At 41.5% G+C, this 27,895-nt stretch overlaps 1 protein-coding gene across 3 annotated transcripts; it reads left to right on the forward strand.

The window, feature by feature from the left end:
• Positions 1-18: 18 nt before the first annotated feature.
• Positions 19-27,839, forward strand: adam9a (ADAM metallopeptidase domain 9a). Of its 3 annotated transcripts, XM_067520135.1 has the most exons (24): positions 19-516; positions 5,698-5,798; positions 9,972-10,030; positions 10,779-10,857; positions 13,759-13,835; positions 14,607-14,808; positions 14,884-14,949; positions 15,502-15,573; positions 15,784-15,953; positions 16,368-16,449; positions 16,606-16,739; positions 16,824-16,995; positions 17,656-17,748; positions 18,293-18,397; positions 18,530-18,620; positions 18,896-19,001; positions 19,628-19,811; positions 19,931-20,011; positions 20,247-20,352; positions 20,933-21,080; positions 21,291-21,393; positions 22,857-22,886; positions 23,137-23,192; positions 23,505-27,839. In XM_067520135.1, exons 1-24 carry the CDS (start codon positions 438-440, stop codon positions 23,572-23,574), a joined length of 2,466 nt encoding a protein of 821 aa, XP_067376236.1. In that variant the 5' UTR covers positions 19-437; the 3' UTR covers positions 23,575-27,839. The 3 variants fall into 3 exon arrangements, with proteins under 3 accessions (XP_067376236.1, XP_067376234.1, XP_067376235.1); XM_067520133.1 differs by having other exon boundaries at positions 14,607-14,949; XM_067520134.1 differs by lacking the exon at positions 22,857-22,886 and having other exon boundaries at positions 14,607-14,949.
• The last annotated feature ends 56 nt before the right edge of the window (positions 27,840-27,895 follow it).

Consider the following 27,895-nt stretch of genomic DNA (forward strand, 5'->3'; position numbering starts at 1 on the left):
TCTCTACAGGAAGCAGTGAGTCATTCCACTACTTTGACTCTAGTTGAGCTTCACCGAGTTTCAGGGAGAAAAGCGTCCTCTGTACCCGGAGAGGACACTTTACACACACAGAGAAAACACTCACACCTCGTGTGTTATTGGACACATTTGGCGAGTGGAACATCTGAGGGAGATCTTTCAGACCCTGACGGCTACGACAAACCGTTAAACCGCTGTGACCTGGGAGCAGCAGCGCGAATGGCTCGTCCGAGCTCAGGAGGAAAACCGCCGATGGGTGTTTAGTATGAAGCTCTGCGCGGGGAGAACACGGCTGGAAGACACGAAAAACAATAAAACCCGCAGAAATAAGAAGCAGGAGGAAGAGAGGAGGAGGAGGAGGAGGAGGGTGTGTGTGAGAGCTGCCCGGTGACATTTGTTTTCTCTAGCAGAAGAACAAGATGAAGATGGGAGGAAGAGTGGAGCTGCTGGTGGTTTGCTGCCTGATACTGCTGATGAGCGGACACGGGCTCTGCAGAGGTGAGGAGGGGGCGGTTAGGAGGAAATCACTGGGAGTAAGCATGGCAAAGGGGGGAGGAAGAGTACACGAAGGGACCGAGAGGGACAATCAGGAAGCCAGGTTAAAGAGCAGAGTGAGGATGACGAGGGGTACAGTGAGGGGAAGGGGCTGAGGAAGACCACACTGCTGGGGAGGACTGGTGCAGTAACGGGGAGAATGATGACAACTCAGGACACAGTGAACACTGACAGTGAGGAAGAGTATGCTAAGGTAAGGAGGAACACTGAGGATGAGGAAAATGACAGCAAGGCTGAAGAGTAGACCGAGGGCGAGTAAGAGTTCAGCTTCTGTTTATGAATCCATAGTGAAATCATACTTCATGCATTTTAGTCAAGGGATGTTCTTTAGAAATGATGTTAAAACAGCATGAAAAAGCACCAAAATAATCAAGTTGTCAAGAGTTGATTTATATATATATATATATATATATATATAAATCTCTCTCTCTTTCTGAAAGAGTGAGTACACAATAGTAATCACACATCTTCCTGGATGTATTTCCTTAATGTTTACACTTACTCATTCATTTTCCCTTTAAACAGTATGTCAAAATCAACCTGACACACATAGCTCATATAGTCCGTCCATTCTGGCTCTTCGGTTGTAGGATGGGCCTGTCATCGTTCTTTTTCTTCCTTAGTTGTCTTTTCTTCTAGGCTGCTTTTGGTTTAATTTCTCTTTTGTCAAGGTAGCTTCTCTTAGCCATACTTCTGTTGTGAGACCTAAAAGGTTTGCTCAGGTTTCCATCGATCTGTCCGAATAATTCTTTTTCCCATTCCCAGTACAAGCACCTGCTGATACTGGTAAAGTCCTCATGAACTGCAACTGCACAGTTAAGTTGAGACACTGTCAGACACTGCTGGTCCATATAGCAGTGGGGACACACCTGAAAACTAAGATTTTTAAATACTAGACAGTTCACACTTAAACGTTTTCATAAAACAACCCAAAATGTTGACCTAACCTGAACATCATTATGGTAAGATTACTCATTCAACCCACTATGTTTCAGTGTGTAGTGTAGGGTTAAGATGAAGGCTCAGCTCAGATACTTAGTCGGGGGAGAGGTGGTGTATTATGTGAGTGTCCCCACAACTAAAGTAAGACCAGCATGTTGGCAGGGAAAGTAGCTGCTGCTACTTCCTGTAAAAGTCTCACTGACACTGATTTCATAGTTTCAGTCCGTGGATCCTCAGCTCACAGTCAGCACACACAGACACACACTCTCCGTCAGACTTGATGGTTTTACTTCCTGTTGAAGCTGAAGGACTCGGCTAAACAACTACGCTAAGCAGCTTAAACTGCCTGAAATGCACACAGACACACACACACACACACACACACACACACACAGCCTGCAAACAAACATATACTGTAAGATCCGAAAACACATACACGGTGGCTGCACTGTGGATTATGGAGACGTTTTCCCGTCACACCGTTCAACATGAGGCTGTGTTTGTAATAAAATGCAGCTCAGCCCATTTATTTGAGAGGGTGAGTGTGTTTACTGGGGTCTCTGTTAAAGAGTCAGAGAAAAAGGTGAATGCGGTTTGACTTTTTGTGCAACGTGACATCATCTGGGGAGACGATGTGTTTGTCATGTACGTACCAGCTCAGACTTCTGGTGAATTATGTTGTATCTAGAACATTGTATTTTAAGGTACGTGTATGTCTGGAGGATTCAAAATGGCTGCCACTAGGGGGCAGACTCTGGCCCAGGCATCCACGACCAACAACAGAAGTTTCCCTCATAAACTTCCGCTTTTCCACAACTAAACAAAATGCACGGCAGAGGAAGTGGCAGCAAAGTACCTAACCTTGTTTTTATTAGCATCGGCAACTCAATACAATCCCCAGGAACCATTTATTTATTTATTTATTTATTTATTTAAGCATGTTCCAAAGGATTTCTTTCCATAATCCAAATCAAATCACCAACCACTGCAACACAAGCCGTTAGCAGACTAAACCTTTGTGATTTTTATGAAGCTCATCAATGACTTTTTCTTGGCATCTGTAAACTACAGCTCCTGTTAGCCCGAATTAAAGTCACGGCACATTGGGTGCTTAAGTCATCATTACATGGAGTCATTCACGTCCATAAAACTCATTCTAGAACATTTCAGTGTGGTAGTGTGGTACATTTCAGAGGCTCATGGGAAATGGTGTTCTTTAAATGCTGCTCCCAAACTAACCTAATGAACTAATGAAGTTAACCAGAGACTGTTTTGAAACTTCAGCAGTAAATTACAACTTGTCATGTTGCAATTCCCGTCCCCCACCTCAACATTTACTATCACAACTTTCACCTCAAACCATAACCCGAACAGAGTCCATGTGTAAGAGCCGGACAAAATGACTTCACAGCGATGGTATTTAATTTATCTCCACAACCACAGTCAGACATGTCCACCCACACAGACACACACTCACACACACACACACACACACACACACACACTCAGCTAGAGCAAAGGTCCCTGTTTCCCTGAAACATGACTCATAGTTTTCCTGTGAGTCTGGAGATGTTATACTTGAATTTAATAAGCAGTAAATCCCATTGAATATTGAATAACATTGAATATCCGTTTTACATCTACGTAGGTTTTCTTAGAAAATGAAAACTTTTTAAAACGCTTTCTTTGAACTAACAGCAGCATTAGTCTGAAAAAAAGAGATGAATCTTTCTTCTGTATTTTTGTCATATTACAGTCACACACGCTGCAAACTTAGTTTAACATATGATACTTTTGTTTTCTAGACCTAAGCTGAGGAAATGTGTGGTTGTTTCTGTGAGCTTTGACAACCAACACTGATGTGATGGATGTCATGTGTGGTTTCAGTTGGTTTCTGGTTGGCTGGTTATTTAGTGAGGACTGTTAAAAAAGTCAGGTGTGGTTCAGTAGGTCAGGTTTCTGTGGTTCAGAACAACTTAACCCAGTTGGCTGATCCACATCCAGACCTGGCACGGAGCTCACTGAGAGGTTTACATCAGGTTCATCTAGAGAGGGAAAAACCCATGGTTGAACTTTTCTTAGTTTTCATTATAAATCATGTAACTTAACGATGTTACTTCAAGTAAAAATCTCTGTTCTTCTGTAAAATGTTCTCTATGTTAACAGGACAGTTTGTGATTTGTTGCTAAATGTTGTTTAAACTAAAGCTTCACCAAGGTTTTATATTAAATTTCTGTAGCTTTGCTTTGAGCAACTTATTTTTATTTATTTATTTATTTATTTTTTTACAGGAAAACTGTAGATTTATTATCTTTTTAGGAATTCCATGCAAATCTAGTATCGTTCTGGATTTTCTTTAGGAATTTAATGTGGGCGAAGCTATTTACAAAAACATAATTTCAGGGACCTCTAAAAGAAGAACTGAAAGCTGAGCAGAGGAAAATCAGGAAATGGGATTTTTAGAAAGGATGTGGTTTCTTAGAAAGCAGGGAAGAGTCACAAAACTAAACAAGAACAAAGGACTCTGTTTCCCTGAAGCAAGACTCTGAACCGAACATGAACAAACTTCAGCTCTAAAAGTCTGAATCTGCTTTCTCCCACAAATCATTTGAAAGGATTTGACTGTTTTACATTTGCTTCATGACATTTTCTTTTCTTTTCTTTCTTAACTGTAAAACCTTTTTACAATGTTATTTTAGGGAAAATCAATAATCTGACGAGTCGACGGTCTGCACTAGAGGAAAAGTCAAAAAATGACACTTAAAATGTAGAAGTAGTTTGTTTTTTATGAGGAAGTTATTCACCAGACAGGATTAAATTTCCAAAGTTTTCCTCTAAATTGGCCTCTGACGTAATATTTTGTGATGAGGACAGAATTATAAATCGTCATCAAAGATACCCCAGAAGTTTAGGGGTGGGAGACAGACTTTTACAGTTATATCAAACCGTTTATTGGTCTGAAGACAAAGCAAACAGTCTGAGGTTGGTTCATCAAACTCACTTCCTGTTTTTTAAATATCAGTGTAGAAAACATTTAGGTGCAGTTTCTCACTTTACCAGAACTGATGCTGCATTTACTGCTTCAAATAATGAACGTGGTTTCAGCTTCACTATTGAAGATGAATTCTACGAATTTAACTTCCTGGTTAAAGCGTTGTTATGTATCATCTCATTTATTGTAACTTGATAATGACGTGGAGAAGGAGAGCAGATTGGACTAGTCTGGATTGATTTTGGCTGTAATTCTTGTGCTGTTTGCTATGTGTACGATACAGCTTTTATTTTATCATTCAGATTTCATCAGCAGTCACTGAAGGGAAATACAAAAATCAGTTTGGACACTGTATGTGCAGGTATTGGGATCCACGCCTTAAACTGAACTAAACTAATGAAGTAGCTAAAAAATATAAAAGAAATCTTTTTTAACAGCAGTCACTCCTTGTCCTCTGGTCAACAATTTAAAATGGTAGTCATACAACACAGTGAGGGACAGACCGACAACAACCAGCAGCCAAATTTCGCACTCAGTCAGAAATTAGGAGCAAATTCTGTTCCAACACAAACCAATCAGAACATGATGTGAAAGATTTCCTTAAATACTGGCCAAAGTGGTTGGTGCCAGGTTGAGGTTCAGGAAAAGAGACCTGGGTCCATGCTGTCATTCTCCTCCTCCTCTTGTAATGAAGTTGTTGAATTCTAACAAAATAGCTGATGATGTGTGTCTGCTCCCAGAGTCAGTTCAGGTATCAGGGCTGCTGTTGTGTACTTGTACTCATACTCAGGAAAGATATGCGAATACAAACGCGCTGATAGAGACGTGTTCATTATGATGCTCACAAACACACAACAGAGCAGGGAAGAGCTTCTGTTTTACTTGAGACAACAATGCTTGACGCGCTCAACAATGTCCACCAGTGATTCCGGAGGCAGGCAGGGGTCTTGTGGTCGACTTGCTAAGCACCACTGAGCTAAACCAGCTGAAAATCCACACATGGCATGATGGCATTTTGATGTTTTTTGGGTACGTCTTTTTTTCAAAGCTGAAGGCTGGTCGTTAAAAAAAATGAAGCTGAAATGAAGCTGACTCTGAAAAACTGTCTGGTTTGTAACCAGCTCAGCTCTCATTTCAGGTCAGATTAGTTTCCTCTGCTCCCTTCTCTGACGGACTGCTTCCTTTTGCAGACTCCCAGCAGACTCAGCATCTCTCCTCCTATCAGCTGACTGTCCCTCGACTACTAGGAAGCCGGCTGAGGCGGGACGTGGACGGAAGACCACCTGATAAGGTGAGGCAGATTTGATCCCTGTTGTTGCTCTGGATTGTTTTATTGTGTGGTAGCTGTTTGTCCTCTGACCTCAGTAGGACTGCACCTAACAATTGTTCTTTATCTGTTGATTAATCTATACGCTTTTTTTTGAGTTCATACTCAGCGAGATGGTAAATCTTAATTTTATGATGTTTGCAGGAGCACAGAGTTCTTGAATCATTAACTAGTTTAGACCATTATCTCTGTATGAATCCAAAGAGTAAAATGGTACCAAGCTTTAAAAACCACGTTATCCAGCGGTAAAAGCCTTCAAACCACCGTCCAGTCATTGCTAACAATTTTTACTTTTCTTTGTTTCCCCGGTTGTTTTGGCCGCATACGAAACGTAAACACTGCGACGACCACCATTTTGAAACTGGCTAGAATTCTGGATAAAAACAACACGTCCACTTCTAAGCATCTGCGACATGGATTGTACCTTCAGTGAGCCTGTAAACCAATCAAAGCCCCCGACAGTAACGCATAACTTGGTTGAACACTTCTCAGCTGTAACAGCCAACTGATGGTTTGCTTTTCTTGTGATGACCCAACAACGTTGTAGCCAATGAGATAATGCTTTCTGAGATGAGTACTTTGCAGGCACTTTGTAAATGGGAGTTGTGCCTATGTCATGGCGTATATGGGGCAGCACACAGACCAGGTACACACAACACTCCAGATACAGCCGTCTTACTTACTATTCACGAAGCGCCAATGCACGTTATGTTAGTTGATGTATTTACATGATCGATTAAATCGAAACGTCGCCCCACCCCCAGACCTCAGGCCTTACAGACCCAGCAACTGAATTCCTGTCAGGGTCATGTGTGTTCCCCCTCGCTGTGTCAGCAGATTGTCTTACTTCACTTTGTCCAAACTCAGTGTGCAGATCATAGTAGACTGGTGCATATGTTTATGTGCAGTCCCCTCCAAAAGTTTTGGAATAGCAGGGTGTGTTTGCTGTACACTGAGGACATTTGAGTCAAAAAATGAATATGGGACAAAAGTTTTAGCTTTTATTTCATGGTGTCTGCTTGAAAGAACACACAACATGGCACCTTTAGCATCAGCAGTCGTGGACCTGATGACTCTCATCCCAACCACTTCACACTTGGCTGTGAATCGCCCCAGTGTCTCCTGAAGGTCACAGTCTCAAGTCCTTAAACCATGCATTCTCCTCGCCTCCTCCTCTGTCCATCTTGTTAACATCTTTACTAATCAGTCTACCAATCATCAGTCCTGGAGCATGTTGTCCTCCCATACTTGTCTCCAAAACACAAGCCAGAGAGGAGCTTGACTCTCCACAAACACTGCATAGAAAATGTTGTGTGAACTGATGAAAACACCATATGTAGTTTCATCAGTTCAGTATATGAACAGGACAGCAGTCATTTGACCCTTTGTGATAAAACACGGAGAGTCTTCTCTAAACCGGAATGAATTCCAATAGAAACAATAACAGACTAGTATCTCAAATCTCAGACTCACAATGATTAATTTCCCACATCTGCAGCTAGAAACCATTCCCAGTAGAACACAGAATCATTCCAATCTGTGTAATAAATGTTGTGATTCAGCTAATAAGGTGGATCTGATCCTCCTGTGCTGAACAGCTCTGAATGATATCAGCTCCTGCAGCAGAGCCGCCTTAAAACAGAAAAACAGAGACTGTGTGTGTTTTCAGAGGAGGGTTTAATCTGGAAGCTGCTGACAGACTGAGTCCATGCATTTCCTGTGCTGTCATCTTCTTTCCCACCCTGCATGCTGAACATGTACAACACACACACACACTCTACTGCACGTTCACACAGTCATGCACAATCCGTCAGCACCGTGGTAAAACACACACACACACACACACACACACACACACACACACACACACACACACACATTTGGACCTACTGATGCAAAGCATTCTTTTACCCTTTAGGCCGTATTCACATACAGAGACTGTTCTTGTAAAACCTCCTGCACTAAAACAGTCATGTGGGGCTTTGGCCAGCGACATGATGAAACACAAGTTCAGTTGGAGAGACAGAGCATGTGTACAATGAGACTGAATAATGGGAAATTAACATTTTTGAGGGAGCAGCTCTATACTACGGCGGCACATTGCATTCACCAAAGGAAAAATTACGAGTAACTGTAATTATGATTTTCCAGAGCTCTTATTTAGAAGATATGGATTTCCTAATTATGACTTAGGGATCTCATAAAAATATGAGAACGCTTCAGATCCTGCCTATAATAATGAGGTTTTTAAGATGTCTTCAGTGTCACAGTACTTCAGTGACAGTTTGCAATAGTCCAAAACTCTATAGAAAAACAGAACTCTGGTTACATGACGTGGTGGCTTTTCACAATGGTAACAAATAGGCTATAAAGTGAGGTTAAATGTGCAGCGCTCAGTGTGACTCTTATATATCCTTCCGTATCCATGGCAACACAGTACATCCTGTTTCCTGTAGTTGTCACACGACTAAAGTCTTGTGACAATGTTTGTGACATTTTCCAAAATACTATACAGAAACATTCTGTAAGATTGTTTTTCGTTTTTGCCGATCTGCATAAACTGTCTTCTGATCAGCTTGTTACTTGCTGGTCCTCCACTCGTTTCACATGAAGCCCTTGGGAAGAGGTTTTCATGCCTCTCTGCTTTTGAATATGGAGCATTTTAAAACAAAGGCTAAATTGTTTTGTGTTTAACTGTTAAAGTAATTTTAGAAGTTGTTAACTATTCTGTCCTGGTTTAAAACCTAAAATACTCTTAGCAGAAGATCACACACCAGCTCCACAGAATCAGTGTGTTATTGTGTGGAAGGGTCAGTTCAGAGTTTTTAGTTGCTCTTTCTTGTGCTCACATCACAGTTGGGGATATGTCTACACAAAAATTCCATACATGCTCAGTATAAAACATTATGGCTACTTTGGACCGTAGCAAAAGGAAGAAAAATGGAGATGGTTAAGATGAAGGAGAAGTCATGATTTTGAGCTTCCACTTCTAATGATGTGGGAATCTGTGTCGTGTGTTTTTGCATGAACATGCAAACTCCACAGAGAGGCTACAGGTGGCTGGTGGTAGCAGGGAGCAGCACTAACCACTCCACAGTTAATTAAACTACTACTAAATGGTTAAAACACACGTTAATGTAGATATAACTGCTTGCAGAACATTTAAAAAAAAAATCTATTTTCTATTTATTTTTATGTGAAACTGTAAAGGCACAAAGAATTAAAACAGCATAAAACAAAAATCAAAACTACATAGAACGTTACATAAAAAGCAGAGTTTTCATTCTGAATTGAAATATTTTGTCTCAGGGTTCAAGTTTTCACTCTCTCTACGTGCTCCTCTCCTGACCTTTGACCCCTGCTGTGTTAGAGGACAGAGGAGCTGCTGTTGGCAGCTGGGTGATGTCCAGCCCTGACTCACACACCACCTGTCTGTGTGTTCTCCTCTGCTGTAATCACACACCTGCTGCTAGCTGCAAAACACAAACACACAAACACACACACACACACACACACACACACACACACACGCACGCGCACGATGTCTGCCAGGTGAGTCGAAGCCTCATGACCTTGGAGTTTGTAGAGTTTTGCAGGTGGCATCTCTCTGAAGATTCCTGTTCACACCTGGAGAAAAAAATAACAACACATTTCATTGGATCACAAAATTCACCTTGGAAGTCTTGTGTGCAGTAGTTAAGTGTAACATAGAGCATGTCAGAGAGGTGGAAAATGAGACTGGACAGGGGACATGAATGAAAGGTTCAATAAAGGAAAAGAACAAAACCAGGGACCAGATGAAACGATGCACAACGTCTTCCTAACATATAACTGGTGTAAATGCAGGAAGATGGTGACACACATGCACACTGCACTTCACACCATACATTCAGGTCACTGGTGAGGAACACAACACACCTATGCTGCTTTCCATCAGTGTATTACTGTCCACTCTGAATAGTTAAACCACTTAATCTACAAAGAATGCAAATATTTAACGTTTTAAATGTTTTTGTAAATTTAATATGATTTGAGGAGAACATTGTGACCCACCAATATCCCATTTCTGTCAGTGTTCATTTGTTGATAACGCCACAGAAGACGATTCATTCAGCTTTTTTCCTCTGCCCTCTCTAGGTGTCTTACACCATAAGTGTGGATGGAAACGATCATGTTGTTCATTTGCAGAGAAACCAGTAAGTTCTGATCGTACAGTGATGATAAGATTGGCTTATAGTGTGTCAGCAACATCTGTGTTATCTGTCTGCTGTGTCACACTGAGGCTACACACAAGCCCTGTGCTGTTTATAGTGACATGTTCCACTTTATTGGGCTTTCAGCCATGTGCTCTACGGTAAAACGTGTTCAAACGTACCATTGTAGCACAGTACAGAAATGTAATATTTCATTGAATATTTCTTAATTTTACTCTGTGTATGATAGTAAGCCTATGTATTTATTCATCTGAATACAAATACTACTGCTACTGTATGCATGTTAAAATTATGAGTACTACTATAAATATATTGGGGCAGCATGGTTGGGGTGTGGTTAGTGCTACCCCCTCACAGCTTGAAGGTCCCTGATTTGAATCCCAGCTGAGACAGCCTGGAGACCTGTCCTCTCACTATGACAGCTGGGACAGGGTCCAGCGCTTCACAACCCTTAACAGGATAAGTGGTTACACATGATGGTAACATGTCAAATGTTATGAGGTTAGAATATCTGAAGGTGTTATCTTAAACTAACACTGTGCAGTTGCAAAATGCTACAGTTTTGCTGTATCTTCCAAGCAAGATGCATTCAGGGACAGTACAAAGTGAAGGTCCACTGTGCTTTGTTGGAAAAAGGCCCTGTCACGGTGGTCAGGCGGTCAACACAATAAAGTAAGTGACAGCTGCACTCACACAATAACAATTAAAACCACCATGTTGCTGTTTTCAGGCTGCTGCTGCCTGCAGACTTCACTGTGTTCACCTACGGTCACAACGGATCACTGGTCACATCCAGTCCACCTGTACAGGTAACACACCTTTCAGTATCTTACAGTCAATGTTTTTTTTAAAAATTAGAAACAGTGAATAATCATCACCTCCATTTTTGTCTTTGTTGTATTTGTTTGATTTTATATGTGGAAATGTATAAATCCAATTATAAATGATCTATTATATAATTGTGACGATCGGTTTGAAGTATGAAAATATTTTAATAGAATTCAGTTATTGCCTGTGTGTCGCCCATTTTCCATTTGTCATATTAACATTTGACCTGCACCTAAATTCACCTCTTTTGGGCATTTCAAATCTGTCATCATTATCTGTCAAAACGTTTCTTTCGTTATTTAGTCTGACTCCTGTTGGGATGCGTTTATTCCTCATTCTTTGTACACTTCATTATTTGGCTGATTTAGAATTGTGGTAAACTCTGGTCAAGTGCACAAAATCCGCATGTCTTTGAGTCTCTGGATTGAAACCTGCGTCCTTGTCCCAAACCACTGTTGCATCTTGCTCTGTGTGACATCACTTCAGCTCTTCAGTTTATTGAAACAAGAGTTTTCCCAGCGACTGAAGCATGATGGGAGTTCCCTCTGAGTCTGTGCACTGAGATTTCCTGTCAGCTGACCCCAAACTGTCCCCTGTGTCTCTGTTTATTTACAGTGAGTGGTAATATTTGCTGAATTTTTAATGATCAACCCTGCGTTACACAGCTGCACAATGACTGAGGCTCACATTGAAATCCTGTCCCAAAATGCATCTGTGCTGTTTGAGCGACTTCATCCTAGGAATTGGAAGCCTCTTCAGCGTTTAGCAGCTAAAGAGACATATTTTGTTCAGGAGTTGATGGAGCCTTCAGCTGAGCACATGCTGAAAGTCAACCAATAGTCATGCAGTAAAGCTGGGAAATGATTCAGAGACTTTATGGTGTTTCTAGTAAAGCCTCCTCCTCGTTCTCGCTCCACAAATGTCTCTTGAGCTGTAAAATGTCTTAATGGAAAGTTAGAATGAATATTTAATGTAGTTTGGCAAAGCTGTGAAAATAGTGAGGAATAACAGAGAGCAGCAGATTAACATCTATAAGTGCTGCTGTCTGGATGTCTTACGTGTCCCTTATGTCTGAGATGAAGGACATGAATGTGCTGTATAACTGCAGGACATTTCTTTTGCTTCTCTTAAGATATTTCAGACACTTGATGAAGCTTAGTGTGCGTTTAACAGAGACCATTGAGGTGTGAGAGCTTGGTGTTTGCTTTCTTCCCTTTTATCTGATTTAACACCTGTGTTTGCAGCTTCCTGTTCTGACTTCATCTGTCTGTAGGTCGATTTTAGCTGTAAAATACATTCATCTTTAGTGGTGGAGCCTTTACTTCATTAAAAATACCAGTGTTTTTACAATACTCCATTAGAAAGTGCTGCATTCAGAATCCTGCCCTCTGCCTGACACAGGATTTTCACAACTTTATTAGATTCATTTATTATTATAGCTGCTGGAGGTGAAGCTAGTTTAAACTAGTTTTAAGTATTTTTTGTTGATACTGCTAGTTCAGCAGTATAAATCTGAGGGATCATCTGTGGAACAGAAGAAAGTAAGTGGAGTTTGTAGAGGAAGTTCCTCTTTAGTGAGTCCAGACATGTGAGTTGTGTTAAACTAAGAGCCTAATCAGAAAAAACCTTCTAGCTAAAACTGTCAGATGGACATAGAGAAATATAAGTTTGACTGTTGCTCAGTCGCTAAGGCAGTCGTCCATGCAGCACAGGGGTGGTGGCTTGACTCCCAGCCGCTCCCTTCCTGTCCTTGGTTAAGACACTAAACCCCAAGTTGCTCCTGGTGGGTCAAATGAGCACCTTCATGGCAGCCACCATCATCGGTGTGTGTGACTGGGTGAAGGAAAGGCAAAGTTTTAAAGTGCTTAAAAGTGATAAAAGTTCTATATATGTGGGCCACTTTAAAAACCACCACAGTTTAGTGGAGTAGAACTGTGATACTGAAATATTTGTTCCTCGAAAGAGATTTTAGATTTAGTACGTCATGTTCAACAACAGCACAGAAGTGCATCAGTGCAGAACTACAGGCTGTGACTCAGCAAGTGAATCTGATGTGTAACTTTGTGTGTGTCCTTCAGTGTGAGATAAAGGTACAACTGACAGTTTTTATGTACAGGGGAGCAGATCTGCTTCCTTGAGTGCTGCAGTGGACACAGTGAGGACAGACCCAGTCAGCAGTAACAGGGGTTGCATGATATACAGACAGTATCATCTCCACAAAGTCTTAATTCCTTATAGTTTCACTTTTTAAAAATGAAGTAGCAGCTGCAAACATGTGGAGCACTGTGAATCCGATCCTTGTGTTCCGTATAGCGTGTTTGAAGCAAACCCCAGCTTCGAAATGGGTCATTTTCACTGCAGGAACTTGTAACTGAAGTGGAGCGAAAACTCAGCAGCTCTTCGAAGGTCGTAGTAAATGAAACAAGCCCTGAGTGAAGGTTTACCGTCAACCAAACGTTACATGTGTGCAGGTTTCTGCTCTGACTGTTCAACCTCTGCTGGTGGATTTTGTTGCATAAATTGTTAATGAACACTGCAGTGATAGATGTGATGTGTTGGATACAAATGGGGCCAAAGATGGAAGAAGCTCTGATAGTGCAACAAAGGAAAGATTCTGTCCTTCATTTCCTCCATGATGGACACAGAATCCTAACAATGTTCATAAAAAACGCTTTAAACTCACAGTAGCAGGGTTTATTCCTGCAAGTTTCTTTCTTCACATAACCAGCATCTTTCTCTCAGTCTCTAGTAGTTTGTGTCATTTTAGCTGTTTTTTTTCAGCACGTCATTGCTCGGGAACTCGTCTGTTAACCACACGTGAAGTAGAAGAAATAAAAAAGCAAGAGTGAGGACACGTTCTAACCCAACTGCATGTTTTCCAGGACCACTGTCACTATCAGGGCTTTGTTCAGGACATGGAGGGTTCTTCTGTTGCCATGAGCATCTGCAACGGCCTCAGGTAACACACACACACACACACACACACACACACACACACACACACACACACACACACACACACACACACACACACACACACACACACACACACAAACACAAACACAAACACAAACACACACACACACACAGCAGATCTGTTTCTCTTGCACATGTCTGCAGAGTGTGTGGTACATGGTAAAATGTGTTACTGCTCTCTGAGATGGTTTACAGAATCTTTGTTCAGGCTGTTAAATGTAATGACGAGGTTTGGGGGGAAAAAGAAGGACCCAGACCTGCTGATGACCAGTCTGCTCCTGGACACGATGATGCAGACTGAGCTCTCACTGTCTCTGGTCCTTTGTCTGCACACGCTGTTAAATTTCTGTTAAACGTTCATCAGTTCAGCAGATCTAAAGGAAGTTGCCACTGTTTTTAAAGAGAACTTACATTCAGATTCCGTTCAGCTTTACCTTTAGGGTGAAAAGTACAAACTGTTCACACTTTGTACACACTGTACACACTCTCCTCTCTCAAGGACGGAGTCATTTTCCTATTTATATTCTGCTCACAGATGGTTCAGTGTGGTTCCACCCTGCTGCTTCAGTCAGTGTGATTCCTCAGTAATTACTTTGTTGGACTTCACACACACACACACTCCTGCAGGCTTAATAATACTTTGACTTTTAGTATGACTTGTTATTAAACACACACACTCATTAATGCCACACTGGACATCTCAGGCCACAGACCAACAGTCAACGGGATGTGTTTTCTGTCTCCCCTACTGCAGAGGAGTGTTACATCTCACCGACGACAGCTACGGTATTGAGCCGCTGGCGTCCGCCCCTGACCAACACCTGGTGTACCGTCTGCAGGATGTGACATCCCAGCCCAGGGGGTGTGGAACATCACACGAAGAGCACGACCACACCAATGCCACAGGGCACGCTCAGTATGAACCAGAGCAAATCCACCACAGACTGCATAACAGGGTGAGTTCGCTCTCACTGTGTGGATTGAATCCACTTTATTCTTTCCTACAATCACGAGGTGACTTTATGTTACAGATGAAACGAGCTATTCTCCATAAGACTCACTATGTGGAGCTGTTCCTGGTGGTCGACAACGAGAGGGTGAGACACAAACACACACTCAGCTGCCAGCTGGTTTGGTGCACCCAGCTAGTTTTTCACTTCAGATCTCAGCTGCCTGTATATGTGGCAGGGATGTCCCAGCACCAAATATTAGACATAAAGTCCAGTCCAGTAAAGGACATCCGTCACATTTCAGCTGTTTCCACCTGAATCCACCTACTTTTCTGGAGGCTCTTGTTCAAAAAAGTTCATCAGCTTCAGGTCATGATCTGATCAGAATGAAAAAGTAAACTTGACTCTGACATGACAGGATCTTCTATAGTGAAGACATATCACTCTGTGGATTTTCTGGAACCACAGAAACACTCACTCGGCGTTTCAGGGTTGAGCCTCTTTTTTATTTTTATCTGAACCCCTAAATTCACACTGACAATCAACACTTCAAACTCCTGTTAAAATGTTCCAATTCCAAATCCAATGTTTTCAAGGAGCTATATAAACAGTTATTTTAATATTTAGTTATTACAGTTTTAACCATAATCCCAACAATATATACTGGTCTGCAGCTTTTCTGTCTTTCTCTCTCCTCAGTATATTTACAACAAAAGAAATGAAACAGCAGTGAGGGAGGAGATGGTTCAGCTGGCCAACTTCATAGACAGCGTGAGTAAACACACACACACAGCTGGGTGTGTTCACTAGATCTCCAATGATGGAATGTTCCACTAGGTTATGGACAAATATCCCTGCTGATAAATGTAAAGTCAGACTTTTAAGGTTCAATATAAACAGTTTTAGCTGTGTGTGTTTTTACATTAGAAAATAATACATACAAACATTTACGTAAAAATGTAAAACTGTGTGTGTGTTCAGATCTATGTGCAGTTAAACATCCGGGTGGTCCTGGTGGGTTTGGAAATCTGGACTCACCAGAACCTGATCAACATAGAGGGAGGAGCAGGAGACGTGCTGAGTCGTTTCACTCAGTGGAGGGAGAAGCAGCTGATCCCGCGGCGCCGCCACGACTCAGCACAGCTGATACTGTGAGTGAACGCACACACTGTAACACACTAACCTCCTCGAGCCTCCAGCTCATCGTGTAAGTGACCAATTCAGCAGCTGCTGTGTCTGGTGGCCAGTAAATGCTGGATCCAGCTTCCCTCTACAAATACTAGTTCCCAGGATGCATTGTCTCTGAATTCAGAAGCATAATTTTAGTGCTGATTGACAGGTGGCTGTCTGCTGCTGCACTCACTCTGAGTCACATTGTCAGAGCTAAAGTTTCTATAATAAACTCGAGCCACTGTTCAGAAATACTGCAAGTCATGTGTCACCTTCACTTTCCTCCTGAGCTGTGTTAGTTTGGAGGTAGCACACACATCTCCACATTTTGGGCTCCTGCCAAAACACACATACACATACATGTGCAGTGATGATAATGATGGTGTTTCCTGCAGGAAGAAGAATTTTGGAGCAACAGCAGGAATGGCTTACATCTCCACTGTGTGCTCCAGATCTCATGGAGGTGGCATCAACGCGGTAAGTTTGGATAAGGATGGATTAAAAATGTATGTCCAACAGTTTCACCAAAAACTAAAACATGATGAGCTCAGTTAAGATAGAACTCATGAGAACTGTCGTATTGGGTCCGTTACCATGGACACGTTGGTCAGTTTCATGCTTGTTCTGCTTCAGTTCGTCAACAACAACATTCCCTCGTTCGCCTCCATCGTGGCTCATGAGCTTGGTCACAACCTGGGGATGAACCATGATGACGGTCGCTCCTGCACCTGCCCCATGCCTGCCTGCATCATGCACTCTGGAGCCACGTAAGACACACACACACACACACAAACACACACGTGCCCTGCGTATGCACACACACACGCACCTCTTCCTCTTCCTGTCTGCAGAGGATCCAGAAACTTCAGCAGCTGTAGTGCGGAGGATTTTGAGAAGATGATTTTGTTGACGGGGGGAACGTGTCTCCTGAACGTCCCCCGCCCTGATGAGGCTTACAGCGCCCCCTACTGTGGGAACAGACTGGTGGACGTAGGAGAGGAATGCGACTGTGGATCACAGAAGGTCGGTGCACACGTTTTCTTTTTCAGTTTTAAAAGAAGCATGAATAAAGGCCTAACATCAGAGTCTCTCCCCTCAGGCAGCTCCTATGCACAAAAACTATGATGTTACATATTTGTTTAGATTTTGGCTAATTTGGCTAAAAGTAAATTATGAAGTAAAGTGTAATCAGGTTGAGTTAACAGTCTGACTGCCCAAAAAAATAACATGTTCCAAATATACCTGAATAATATTAATGAAGATATGTGACTCTAGCTCCATTGGTAAAGTCTCCTGGTTTCTTCTGGCTACATGTGTCTTTGAACAGGACCATAAACTCTATGTTGCCTCTAGTGTGAGCTACTTACTAATCAGGATAAAAGCGTCTGCTAAATGACGAATTGTAATTTAATAAACGTTAAAAAAAATATCTTAAGATGTCAGAACAATATTACTTGAAAAGTATAAATGAAATGTCACATAAAAATGTAAAAATAAAATGTAAAAATCTCTGATAAATATCTAAAAAAGTGCCTGGCAGCAAATCACCAGAAAAATGTATATGAATAATTTTCATCTTTAAATTTGCTGAAATATCTGATAGTTTATTTCAAGGATTGGAGGGGGTTTAGGAACACAGTAAACAGCTGTATGAACATCTGTGTGTGTGTGTGTGTTGTACAGGAGTGTGAGGAGGACCCCTGCTGTGAATATCAGACCTGTAAACTTAAGTCTGGAGCTCAGTGTGCGTATGGAGAGTGCTGTGCCAAGTGTCAGGTAAACCCAGCTTCACTTCTCAGATTTATAAAGGACTGAACATCAGGAAAAGAAGACCTGCTGAGTCCCACACTTTTCATTTTAGACTGGCATCAAGTAGCAAGATGCTTTATGTCTGGTTCAGTTCATCAGGTGATGGACTGATTATGCTGGTATAAAAACTGTTTTACCAGTCTGCTGCATCCTCTTCACAAACCAAAGTTTAAAGAAAGAAAGGACACTTGTCTGTGATTGTCTTTAGTGTCTCACACCCACAAACTGCGACAGTACTACTCCAGCTACTAATTCTGAAAAGTAGAGATTTGGTATGTGTTAACAACATAAAACCTCCACTCGACGTCCTCCATCACAGCTGGACAAGCACCTACTGTCAGGGGGGGACGAGAGGAAGTTCTCTGAAATCTTTTCCTGTGCATGTTCAGAACAGACGAGGACCTTTTGGTTCTCTACTCATGGGCACAAAATACTGTTCTTAAAAACAATTTCACAGCTCTGCGTGTGTGTGTGTGTGTGTGTGTGTCTGTGTGTGTGTGTGGTTATTTAGTACCTCCCTGGAGGAACGGTGTGTCGCTCCAGCAGAGATGAGTGTGACCTACCAGAGTACTGCAATGGCTCCTCGTCCCTCTGTCAGAGCGACGTCTTTGTCCAGGTGAAATATGTTTACGCTTTAGTTACATAAAAAAATGTTTTCTGATAAGTGTTAGTGGGTGTTGGTGTGTTTTCTACAAATTAGATGAGTCAGCATCTGAAAGTCAGAACCTCATTTACTTGTGTGTTTCAGAACGGGCACCCGTGCAGGAACCAGCAGGCCTACTGTTACAACGGGAAGTGTCAGCACTACGATGGACAGTGTCAGGCCATATTTGGATCCAGTACGTACATTTCTGTTTGCAAGCAGCAGAACCTGTGCAGTAAGAGCGTGAGAGGCACAACACCACTGGCTGCAGCTCTTTCTGTGCTGTTTCTGACTTAGGTTAAACTCCAGCATTTGTAGGAAAACACTGACAACATGTTGTTGTTAAAATGTTTTAGATCAAATCCATTCGGCTGCTTGTTTCCTGTTTGACTTTTAGGTCTTCAATCCTCTGTCAGTGTCACTTACCTTAATAAAAACACGGTTCTTAATCGTCCCTCTTCTCTTCCTCAGAGGCGAAGGCAGCTCCTGACATCTGTTTTACAGATGTCAACAATAAAGGAGATCGCTTCGGTAATTGTGGCTTCCAGAACTTTGGCTACAAGAAGTGTGAGCACAGGTAACACACAACCTTCACTTAAACCTCCTTAGATTTCACTTACGACAAGTTTACAGAAATTACACAAATTTGTTCATTCTCAAAAAGTCCCAGAGGAAACTGAGAGTATCTACAGTTTACAATTATTCTAAATTCTAATATTAATGAATATATATATTTTCTATTGTATGTTTGAGTAGAAGTTGGTCTTAACTCAACAACTTGCAAACCACCAAAACAACAATGTGCTTGTGGCAAATTGAATAACTGTTACTAACCTGTGTCTCATTGCTGGGTTAATAACACATGTTGTATTGTGTTCACAGTTTTGAGAACTTCAAACAGACCAAAATGTCTGAGTTTAGTTTAACAACCTGCATCAGGACCATAGCTTTTATAATTTTTTTATGTATTTATTAAATGTATTTTTTAACGCCCCCTGTCTGCTGGTTGCCCTTTAATCCATCACACAAGGTTACGCTGCACTAGATGTCCATACATAAGGTCCTTATCAAAGATCTTTCGAGGGGGACGTTCAGAGACGATTCTGTTTTGCAGTTATTTGGGTTTGGGCTGATAATCAGTGGGTAACATTCCATATCCCCACTGGCCCTCACATTGTGCTTCTTTTCTGAATGTCTCCATAGAAACGCCTTGTGTGGAAAGCTACAGTGCTCCAACGTTCCGTTGGTTACGATTTTTGGCATCGAACCATCAATCATCACAACAACGATCGCTGGAGGGAAATGTTTCGGAGTCGACTTCATGCTGGGATCAGATGTTCCCGATCCAGGAATGGTGAACGAGGGAACCAAGTGTGGAGACAACAAGGTAAGGAGACGAGGAAGGAGGACGTTGAAAGGTGAAGAGGAGTCAATGAGGAGTGAGAGCAAAATGAAATATGAAGGAGACGAGATATTGAATGTGCTTTCTTCTTCTGTGGTGTCCAGGTGTGCATGAACTTTGAGTGTCAGAGCAGTGCTGTCCTGAACTACGACTGTGACGTGGAGCAGAAATGTCACGGACACGGGGTGAGACACACCCGCTTGTCTGCCTGTCGTCTGTCAGAGCCTCTCAAAGCTCTGTCCTCAGTATTAACCTGTCCTGAGTTCTGGGGGGGTGTTGCACTCAATAGCTCCACCACAGCTACAATGCTAATGGTGCTAACAGACTCGGGCTGTGCTCTTTGTCATGTTTCACTTAAGTCTGAGCTTGTATGGAGGGTTAGGAGCTGGACCCACTGACAAAACTGTGTCTGTGTCTCAGGTGTGTAACAGCAACAGGAACTGTCACTGTGATGACAGCTGGGCTCCACCTTTCTGTGAGGTCAGAGGTTATGGAGGCAGCGTGGACAGCGGTCCCACCTGGAACGGTACTGGCACCTTCAAATAGGGTTTGAATGTAACGGAGCACATGTCATGATTGTTGGTACTTAATCTAATATGTAATATAATATGTTAGTATACTCTTCAATGCCTTACAATATACAATACCTTGTATAGTTGTATTGTATAGTTATATTTTAGATTTTTATATTTATATGTGATCTAGATCTTAGGCTCCACTGTTAGTATTATCTGTACGCACCATGGATCCGAGAGAAACAAATTTGTATTTGTATTTACTGTTTGTATTTACTGTTCATGTGGAAGGACTGACAATAAAGCTTGACTCGACTAAAGGTTTCTTCATTTTCTGCTCTGCTGTATTTCAGAGGGAAATTTACTTTTTACACAACGACATGTAACTTTAGCAATTTTTAATGTTTTTTGATAAAGTGAAGGTTTAAATGATCAGTTATGTGATGAGAAAAATCATATTTCTTCAGCTACATAAACATTTGAAGGTTGAAGCTACTGTTGAAAGATCTTTAAATACAAGTCTTACAGTTCTCATCCATCCACGTGAGTCTATGATGATTGTAAATATAAACTGTGTTTTTCTGTCCTCAGATAAAGACACGTCTCTCAGAGACGGACTGTTGGTCTTCATCTTCCTTGTTCTTCCTCTTCTCGCCCTGGGTGCATTTGTTTTTCTGCGTAGAAACGAGCTGCTGCGACGGCTTGGGCTGAGCCGCAGGAGGAGATCGCAGGGATACCAGTGAGTCCCACATTACAAATGAAGTTGCCCTGCTCTAGATTTAGTCTCCTCTTATCTTAGTGTTTGGCTCCTGAGGTAAATCACTAAAGTTACAATCTGTAAAGTCAGCAGTGCTTTGATTTGGATTTGTGAGGAGGGGGAGCCCATGTTCTAATAGAAATTCTACTAAAGAAAAAAGTATTTTTTAATTTGGGCTCTGCTCACTCACAGGGCTGATGGTGCAGTTTCAGCCAATCCCAGCAGAGCACAGCCTCCCAGAGCGCAGCCTCCATCTGTTGCCCGCGGCTACGGCAAGAACATTGTTAAAGATGGGGTGAGTTTCAGGCCTCCAGATGAACAGCATGTAATGTACAAGGCTGAGTATGAAGATTTGTAGTTTGCGTCTAACTGAGAACAAACCACAGACACATTCATTATCATCATTAAGTCCACGTCCTGGAGCAGGAAGTGATAATGTTTTCTGATGTTAGACTCTAAAGAAGTGTAGAGAAAGTTGTTGCCCCTGAGAGGAACTGTTCTAATGTCCCGAATATAAAGTAAGATGAAGTGCGGAGGTGCAGCTGCATGTGCCAGTCTGAACCTCACCACCTCCTCTCTGAGGACTGAGGAGATCTGTCTGTGACGCTGCAGCTTTTTCAGCTTCACATGACGAGCAGTTAGACACCATGTAGACCTATGGAATGACCACTGCTTCAGATGAGGCACCACATTATGGACATGGACGGTTTTCCTTGGGTTTTATTATAGTCAGAACTGTGAGAGAGTGGAGGGAGACAGAGTGGTTGGCAGTTTGCTGAATCTGCAGCTCTGGGTTGTGTTGTGTTGTTTTTCATACGAGAAGGAATTAATCAATATCACAAGTTGTTATTTCTTTACTTGATATGTTCCACTTTCGCTTAAGATTCTCTCAGCATTGATCACATAATCAGCTACAACAACTTACTAAAATCTTACATTTTCTCATAACCCACACAGCTTGGTCCAGGCGACAGTCTGATATAGGTGGTGGTGGTAGATGTCAACGCTTTGTTGTGGAGAAATAAGTTTGTAGTGTTTTTAGTTTCCATCACCTTTTGTGTGGCTTCACTTTTGTCTGGATTGGCCGTCTCTACTTGAGCTGTTTGCTTGGGTTTGTTGTTGTGCTGCAGAATAAATTTGGGATCAGTCAGACTCCTCCCTGATGGAGCAGGATCCAAAACCTCTTCAGGTGGAGACACTTGCAATCCGTGCTCTGAGGATCTGCCGTGGTTGTTCTGTTTATGTGACTAAAATACATTGATAATCAGCGTGATGTTAAATATCTAAAACCTGTGACCTTGCTGATTAGGGGGTTGGTGGTGAGGATGAGGATGAGGATACACTCCTGGTAAGCTTCAGGTTAACTTTAGTTTAGGTTGTGGTAGAGTTAGTGACTAGTTGCCACTGTTTGTTAGGAAGAGCTCAGGATTACCAACAACAGAATGTGTGTTCTAGTTAGTGTAACCATGTGATTATTGATTAATCAGTGTGGATGTTTACTTAATACATAAAGTAGCTGGTTAATATATTCACCAATCACTAACCGATTCTGTTAGAATCATTATTCAACAGATAAATGACCAAATTTAAAAAGCTGTTCACTTAATTTAGGCTTTAATTGGCTGATTGATTTGATTGGTGATTATTAACACATAATTCATTTAATTAACGTGTGTGTGTGTGTGTGTGTGTGTGTGTGTGTGTGTGTAGACCTACGTGAATGCGTTCTAACATCCTCTGCTCTTTCTCCATATAAAGCACCACGCTCAGCTACTGCCCCCACAGGAGGTAAAATACTCACATGTAAATACTATAACTATAACGTATGTGTGCTGCTCCTGCTGTCTCATGCTGCATTTTAGTCTTTTCTGTGTTGTGTATGAGCTTATTTCCTGCTGCTTGTCTGTGTTTCACTGTTGCTCTTGGGGCAAAGGATTTTTTTTTTTTTTTACTTGTTAAAGTCAAACCTTCTCATCTCCTTCCATGATGACTCCCTGACCTCACTCTGACGTGTTTCCTCTGTGTGTCATCTGATCAGGTGGTGGAGACCAGCAGGACAGCTCCGTCCTACGCCGTGAGGCCTCCTCCTCCTCTGTGAGAACAGTAACTGTTCACCTCCACAAGAACATTTTCCACGTGCTTTTTACTGTGTCTACATATGTGCACCTCATAGCTGTTGATACATTTAGTTTGACTTAAATAGTTTCAAATATTGAGCATTTTTTAAAATCCGAATTATTTCAAATCTCTTAACAAATCTCAGCATATTTCAGCAACAAAGGATAAAAACCAAAGTATGTTAAAGACTCAGACTAATCAACAAAGCTGTAGAAAGGTGTAGAAACAGAAATGTGAAAATCTGTTTACTATAAGTTTGGGCTTTTTTTCTTCTTCTGATTCTCTCAGAAAACCGAAACCTGCTGCTGCATCACAGTCTCTGGTGCCTCAAAGACCAGCTCCTGCTCCGCCCGTTTAATCAATCAGGAGCCACCACCTACTACACCTGGATGGCTCTTCTCCTCAACCTCATCCTCTTCATCTTCAGTCCCCCGGTGACCTGGAAACAATGCTGCAGCCAAGATGTCTGCCAAAGGCTGGACTAAGTACTGGACCACTAGGAAACTGGACCCAGTCAGGCTGGACTGGGCTTATAGCAGAACAAACAGGAACAAAGTGGGACGGAACTGAAGCAGTTACTGTTCTCTACAGTCTGTCTTTACTTTGTCTCTTTAAAGTCCAGTGTGGAGTTTAAAGCTCAGCTCCATCGCGCGACGCATCTTCTTCTCTGTCGTTAAACCAGCCAATCATATTTCAGCTCACATCAACAAGCCAAGTACCAGCTAAATTGATTGTTAGCGGCCAGAAATCTACTCTTCACAATAGCATTTTGTATTCCTGTAAAACCCTTTTTAAAAGGTGCTTCCCCACCCTCTCTTAATTCTGACTGACAGCAGAGGAAGTAAAAATCTGAATTTTTAGGTGGTGGCAGTTTTCACATTGTCCAAAAACAAAAATCAGTGAAGTTAATTTGATCTATCTCAGTCCTAATGTGTACGAGCATCATTTCTGTAGCTGCAGTTTCTTGCAACTTTAGCATGTTGGCTACTGTAGGTAACAAACAACATCAGATATATTTGGCAAATCAATAACTTCTCCATGAGTCATTTCACATTTCTCCCACTTGTTGCCTGCAGCAGCAATATGCTCTGACCAGGTCGTTGCAACACAGCAGAGGAACATTCAGCAATGTTTTGGGTAAAGCTGCAATGCAGACTGTTCACCTTCTGCCTTTAGTCTGATTGTTTCACTCAAGTTGCTGCAGTGTAGTTGGATCAAAAGGCCACTCGTGCATCTGTGAGAGAGATTAGAGTAGATTTTAGAAGTGATGACACATTCTTCCCTTCTTCTTAGTACGGGATGAATCACCAGCTCATCATGTCTTTATGTGAAATCCATTTTTCAAGGGCAGTTTTTTAGAACACTCATATTCAATGTCAGCACTCATGGTGTGTTTAAGTTACCCCTGAATTTTGTGCTTTTTCTCATTTATTCACAACTTTTTGATTGTGTGAAGGAAGAAGAAGAATGAAATGGTTACAAACAAATTCAGTTTTAGTCTCCAAATGTTATTTTACTGCTGGTTATACAAAACATCCACTGTAATGTGAGTCGGCCGGTTTTTTTAACAGATTTTTGACTCTAGTGACTCCAGTTCATGAGCTAACGCTGTTTGCATTAGCAGTTACACTGCTGAGCCAGACGTCACACTTTGTCACTATTTAAATCGTGTGGTCACCCACTCATCTCTCAGATATTTAATGTCTTTTTTGGGACTTTTTTTGTACAAAAAGCTTTTTCTGAATTTACTGTGTTGCCTGACTGACTGACTGTTTACCGGCTGCCAGCTCAGCTACAACCAGCCACCGTGCTCGCAAACGTTTGCAAGCTTGGAGCAAACTTGAAGAACATGACTGTAGTTAGTTACACATTTCATTCTGCAAACTACATACGTAAACAGTACGAGTATAATAAAGACTGGAGCCATGTTTGTTCATTTCCACGTTTTTTAATTGTCTCGGTTGACAAAAAACAACCATTGTGTCCCAACCCGATAATTATAATTAATTTAGTCTGTAGGTCCCTAAATGTTCAGACACATCGATTTAGCTAAACTCTGACCTACAGTAACTAAAATTAAAACTGTAACAAGGTTTAAATCTTCATGATTTGTTACTGTATTTTATACATTTGTGAGAAATGCTTCTCTCTGATTGGCTGCTTTGAAGACAGAGATCATCACTGCAGGTGGTGCTTACACCTGAAAATATTTCCTTCCTTGCTTCCTTCCTTCCTTGCTTCCTTTCTGTGAATGAAAGCACTGGTGCTGTCTCACTGGCGCCTCCCTTCTGCTCTGCACTGTCATAGGAATGTAACGCACCACTGTTGCTGCTGCTGCTGTGGTCTCCACTGCTCGGCTCAGCCCGACGCTCTCTCCAGAATTGTAAAATCACAGTATGCAACGGTATCTGACAGCAGAACTCCTGTGGGTTTCAGTTCCTCTCCTCGATCTGGATCTGTGCGGTACGTCGATGTTTGTGACTGTGTGAGCCGGTGTTTCTGCAGGGAACTCATCCTCACCTTATTTAGATTTCACGCAAAGGAAGTTTCACCTAAAACACTTCAGCACTGTTAAATCTGATATGTGGGATGTTCTATAGATGTCCTTTTCATCCGTTAATCATTCAGTATCTCGTGGTAAACTGGAAGAAGTCTATTCCATGTTTTTGTCTTTTTTTATTGTTTTCCGATTGTTTGATGGCAGATATACTCTACAGGTCAGCAGCTGATTCGCTGGTGAGGCAGGTGCTTCTCCTGCATTTCCTGTTTTCATCTTTACGTGTCCCATTTGCATCGCCGCTCATCACACACTGGAAATGCAAAAACACAAGGTGGACGGAAACGTTCCTTTGCATGAGCGTTTGGTGTAAATGCACCTCGTATCAACAGTGTAGACCTGGTTTGACAATCTGATATTTTGGCCTACGTCTTCGCTGGTTCACCACTGACCGTTGTTAGTCCATACTGACCCCTGCAGACCAGGAACAATACACAAAACCTGCTTCTTTTTTCCCTGTAAAGTGCTGAGTAAAAGGAACCATGTTGGCTTTTGAATAGAACATGACCTTTGACCTTAGAGACAGTAACTGTTTTCATTGTTTTATGCAACAAAGCTGAAACTGATCCATCTTCCACATTACATGTAGATTCACATGTAAACATACACTTTCACACTTGGTGCCTCATTAACAATAATCTGGCCTCTTTTCTGAATGGAAAATGCTTAGTTTATCTCTAAAGAACTTTGTTTCCAGAAAAGTTGGGACGCTGTGTAAAATGTAAATACTAAGAGAATGCAATGATTTGCAAATCATTTTAAAACTATTTTTTATGATTTGATTTTGAAATGCTGAAACGGACTGTTTGAAACCTGAATTTTGAATTTGCTGTCAGCAGCGTGTTTTAAAGGAGCTGGGACAGGGACAACAAAAGAGTAAAAAACACCTGGTGGTAATTCGGTGTTGTGATTGGTATAAAAACAAGCTGAAGCTGTCGGGAGTAAGGCTGAGTTCATCACTCTGTCTAATGTGGGTTTTCAATGAGTTGCCAACCGTTGCATTTTCTTTCATTCTGTTCAGTTCACTCACTTCCCATCTTTTTTGGAAACGGTTATTTTTCCTGGCTGCTACAGTTGGAACAGAACACACATTTAGATGGAAATGAGCACAGCAGCTCTGCAGTGAGGTGACTGGATCAGTGGGTGGTAACACCCAGAAAAATGACTCCAGCACAAACCTAAACACAACCTTTATTATCAGACAGTAAGAATCTATTAGTGATTCAAAGGCTCATTTTACTTTCTTAAAACCTTTCTGTTTCTAGGATTCTTTGATATCAGTTTTCACAGAATTCTACTGTTAATCACAACTAAACACTGAGATTTATGTAATATAACTGCATCTTTTCTTTCTGAATACTATTTTTTCTTTGTAAAGATGTGAAATTGACAACACTGAGAATTGATCTGGACCTGGTGCTTTTAATTGAAATGTCAATCTACAGAACATCCTATATTGAAGATGTGGAACAGTGTCAAAGGAATCTGTTAAACTTCTTCTAAAGGAGGATTTTTAAATCCCCTCTGAGAAACCAAATGTTTGTGTTTCAGGTAGCTGCAGTTACTGAACCTGGATGCAGTGTGTTGGGGGAGGAGAACATTATGTTTCACCTGCTTTATTATATTTTAAGTTGTGGTGTTTAGTGTTTTTGCACAGAAATCATTGATGTGAACTTGAGGACTCGAGTGACGATTCAGCTAATAACTTATAGGGCTAATTTTGTGCCAAATAATTAGGAACAATCAATGTTCACAGAATTTTGTTCCCGAGAAAACACTTGCTCAGAAGTTATTTAGAGACACCAGAACAGCTGAAGAGCATCAGATTACAGACGTGAACTGTTTCGGCTGCAGATGCTGCTGAATTTAAAAGTTAAACAAGTTTGGTCTTGTTCTTTAAATCACCAAATCCCATGCACAGACTCAAACCAGCACTGAGAATCTGCCACTAACAAGTAATTTGTGTGTTTGTATGTTCATCCTGTGTTTTTTCTTTCTTTGTTTTTTTTTTTTTGGGGTCTGAAAATAACACAAAAATAAAAAATAAACCATACAGTTTCACAGGATTCCTTCATCACCATGAGCAGTTTATTTTGACACATTCACTGTCCTGCTGCCACAG

Source organism: Channa argus, chromosome 11 (genome assembly GCF_033026475.1).
Source record: "Channa argus isolate prfri chromosome 11, Channa argus male v1.0, whole genome shotgun sequence".
Taxonomy (NCBI): domain Eukaryota; kingdom Metazoa; phylum Chordata; class Actinopteri; order Anabantiformes; family Channidae; genus Channa; species Channa argus.

Bases quoted from the DNA above. Each gene is read 5' to 3' on its own strand.
- adam9a (XM_067520133.1), top strand. From the start codon at position 438: ATGAAGATGGGAGGAAGAGTGGAGCTGCTGGTGGTTTGCTGCCTGATA. The intron at 13,836-14,606 runs GTAACACACACA...CCCCTACTGCAG, and splicing joins AGCATCTGCAACGGCCTCAG to AGGAGTGTTACATCTCACCG. The intron at 22,887-23,136 runs GTAAAATACTCA...TCATCTGATCAG, and splicing joins AGCTACTGCCCCCACAGGAG to GTGGTGGAGACCAGCAGGAC.